General features: G+C 37.5%; 1 protein-coding gene across 1 annotated transcript; it reads right to left on the bottom strand.

Moving 5' to 3' along the window:
* Positions 1–1,135: 1,135 nt before the first annotated feature.
* Positions 1,136–2,137, bottom strand: TAAR1 (trace amine associated receptor 1). Its single transcript, XM_021540541.2, has one exon. The coding sequence runs from the start codon at positions 2,135–2,137 to the stop codon at positions 1,136–1,138; it is 1,002 nt and encodes a 333-aa protein (XP_021396216.2).
* Between the last annotated feature and the right edge of the window lie 215 nt (positions 2,138–2,352).

Raw genomic sequence — 2,352 nt, 5'->3', positions numbered from 1 at the left:
TATCATCATTCAACGTTTAAGCTTTTCAGCATAGAGTGCTTCAGTACTCTACAAAGTACAGAAAACAAAGACAAGATACAGAGGTGATGCACTTTTACAAGGAACACTTTTACAAGGAACACTGCTGAGTATAGCTCTTACTTTAGTACAGTCTTACTTACAGACTTACTTTAGTACAGTCATCACTTTCTCTCCATGGTCTTTTCTCAGATACTGATCATTTCCTGCCCACTCCCAGTACTGTTGCTTCATAATTCAGCTGAGTTCAACCACTGGATTTCTTCAGAATTCTCTATATGCTTTCCTCGAAAACTCTTACAGCATTGCCATGAGACAAAATAATATGTCCAAGCTAAAAAAAAGTTATCTAAGATGTAACATAGCAAATAATTTTCACATCTAAGCATTCATTAGATAAACATCACTTTCTGTCATTCTCAGGTGCAATGAAGCTCTTTTGCAATTGCTTTTCACTTCATACTTCATATTTTTTTGATCTTGTTAAACACACTTTTGATCTCATTAAGTAGCAAAGCCTTTAAGTGACAAACTCGTAAGTGACAAGTACTAGTTGAAATGGAAACCAAAGGAGCAGCACAACCTTTCTCTGTCTCACCTTCTCTCCATGGCGTGTGTGGGTATGGTTGGCTATTGCCCTATTTTGAGCTCTGCACACATATTGAAGGGGAAGGACAAAACTTAGAGGGCTTTGGGTGATTAGCCAAAGATGCCAAGAAATCCAAAAGAAAAGGTTTCTCTGCTCTTTCTAGAAGAGAATACAAATGAACACAAATATTGTAATATAAATACACCTTGTTCAAGAAATTAATCTGTTGTGCCAGAATATTTTTCTAATTATGAAGATCAGGGATATAAATTGCTATAAGTTTTTTTAAATTGAAGTCTTGGTCTTTTGTGCATTGCAAATAAATAGATATAGTCAAAACACTACGTACAAAACCCAATCTGGAATGAAAGAATACCTAAAGCACAATGGTTGCTTATCTGCTTGGACTGCATTGGTAAATAGGTAAACAAATTTTGGAAGGAATTTCCTTCCTTCACAGCTCTTACATCTGGGAGTTCAGCCTCCAGGCAAAAGTTCAAAGCCATGAATCCAACCATTTAAAACATATTAGTCTGCAAACAAATGAGTCCTGGAAGAGTCCTGTTGAAAAACTTTTCCAAACAGAATAATCTTCAATGCCCTGCGAAACCACATGTAAAAAAATGCATAAACAATTGGGTTAAGTGTAGAATTTAAATAACCAAACCAAACCAAAGCATCAATGAGAACAGGAGGTATCATGTAATTCATAAATGGATTGATAGCTGTAGAGAAAAAGAATGGAGTCCAGCAGATGAGAAACACTCCCATTATGATACCTAAGGTCTTAGCAGCTTTCCTTTCTCTGCAGAATGCAATATGGTGCTTCATTTCAAATTGCTTTTTTTTTCTGCTAATTGCATTGATGGATCTTGCCTGCTTCCTGGCTACAGAGTATATTTTCCTATAGATGCACAGCATAACAAATCCAGGGATATAAAAAGACACTATGGAGGCCACAATACCTGAAGTTTCACTAAAAATGAGAAAGCATCCTCCTGCACAGTGGACATGATTATAAATCTTTTCTGCCCCTCTCAAGTTTAGGTCTAGAAAGATCATCCCAAAAGCAAAAGCAGCAGGGACCATCCAGCTTATACACACCATGACCACGATGACAAAAGTATTTATCTTTGATTTGTATCTTAAAGGGTCACACACAGCATAGTAACGGTCGATGGATATGAAGGAAAGATGGAAGATAGAAGCTGTGCTCAGCATAATGTCCATGCTCGTGTGGATCTTGCAGAAGAACTCCCCAAAATACCAGCAGTGCTCAACAGACCGCACCATACTGCAAGGCATGATGAAGAATCCCAGCAGGAAGTCTACTGTAGCCATTGAAAGTATCAGGAAATTTGTAGGCGAGTGGAGCTGCTTGAAATGTGATATTGAGATGATAACTGTCAGATTTCCAACCACTGTGGACAGAATAATGAAAACCATGAAGATGTACATGGAAATACGGATGCTGTTCGACCAGCTGCTCCTTATGCAAGAGCCATTTATGGATTCACAGCACAATTGCATTCTTACTGGGGTCTCAAATCCACGTAGCTATGCAGCAGGTACTGTTTTTCCTAATTCTGAGGTATGTTTATGACTGATTTTTCACTTTTCTAGATGGGAAGAGCTGCAGAGAGGAAAATAAAAGGGCATTGTAAACATTTTCATTTGGTTGGATATGTAGGAAATTCACATCTCATTATTCATGAAGGATGAAAGTATTTTGTAATTACATTTAT

This window comes from Lonchura striata, chromosome 3 (assembly GCF_046129695.1).
Source record: "Lonchura striata isolate bLonStr1 chromosome 3, bLonStr1.mat, whole genome shotgun sequence".
Taxonomy (NCBI): Eukaryota; Metazoa; Chordata; class Aves; order Passeriformes; family Estrildidae; genus Lonchura; species Lonchura striata.
Note: the sequence above shows the minus strand (reverse complement) of the source record. Positions and strands in the feature narration are given on the sequence as shown.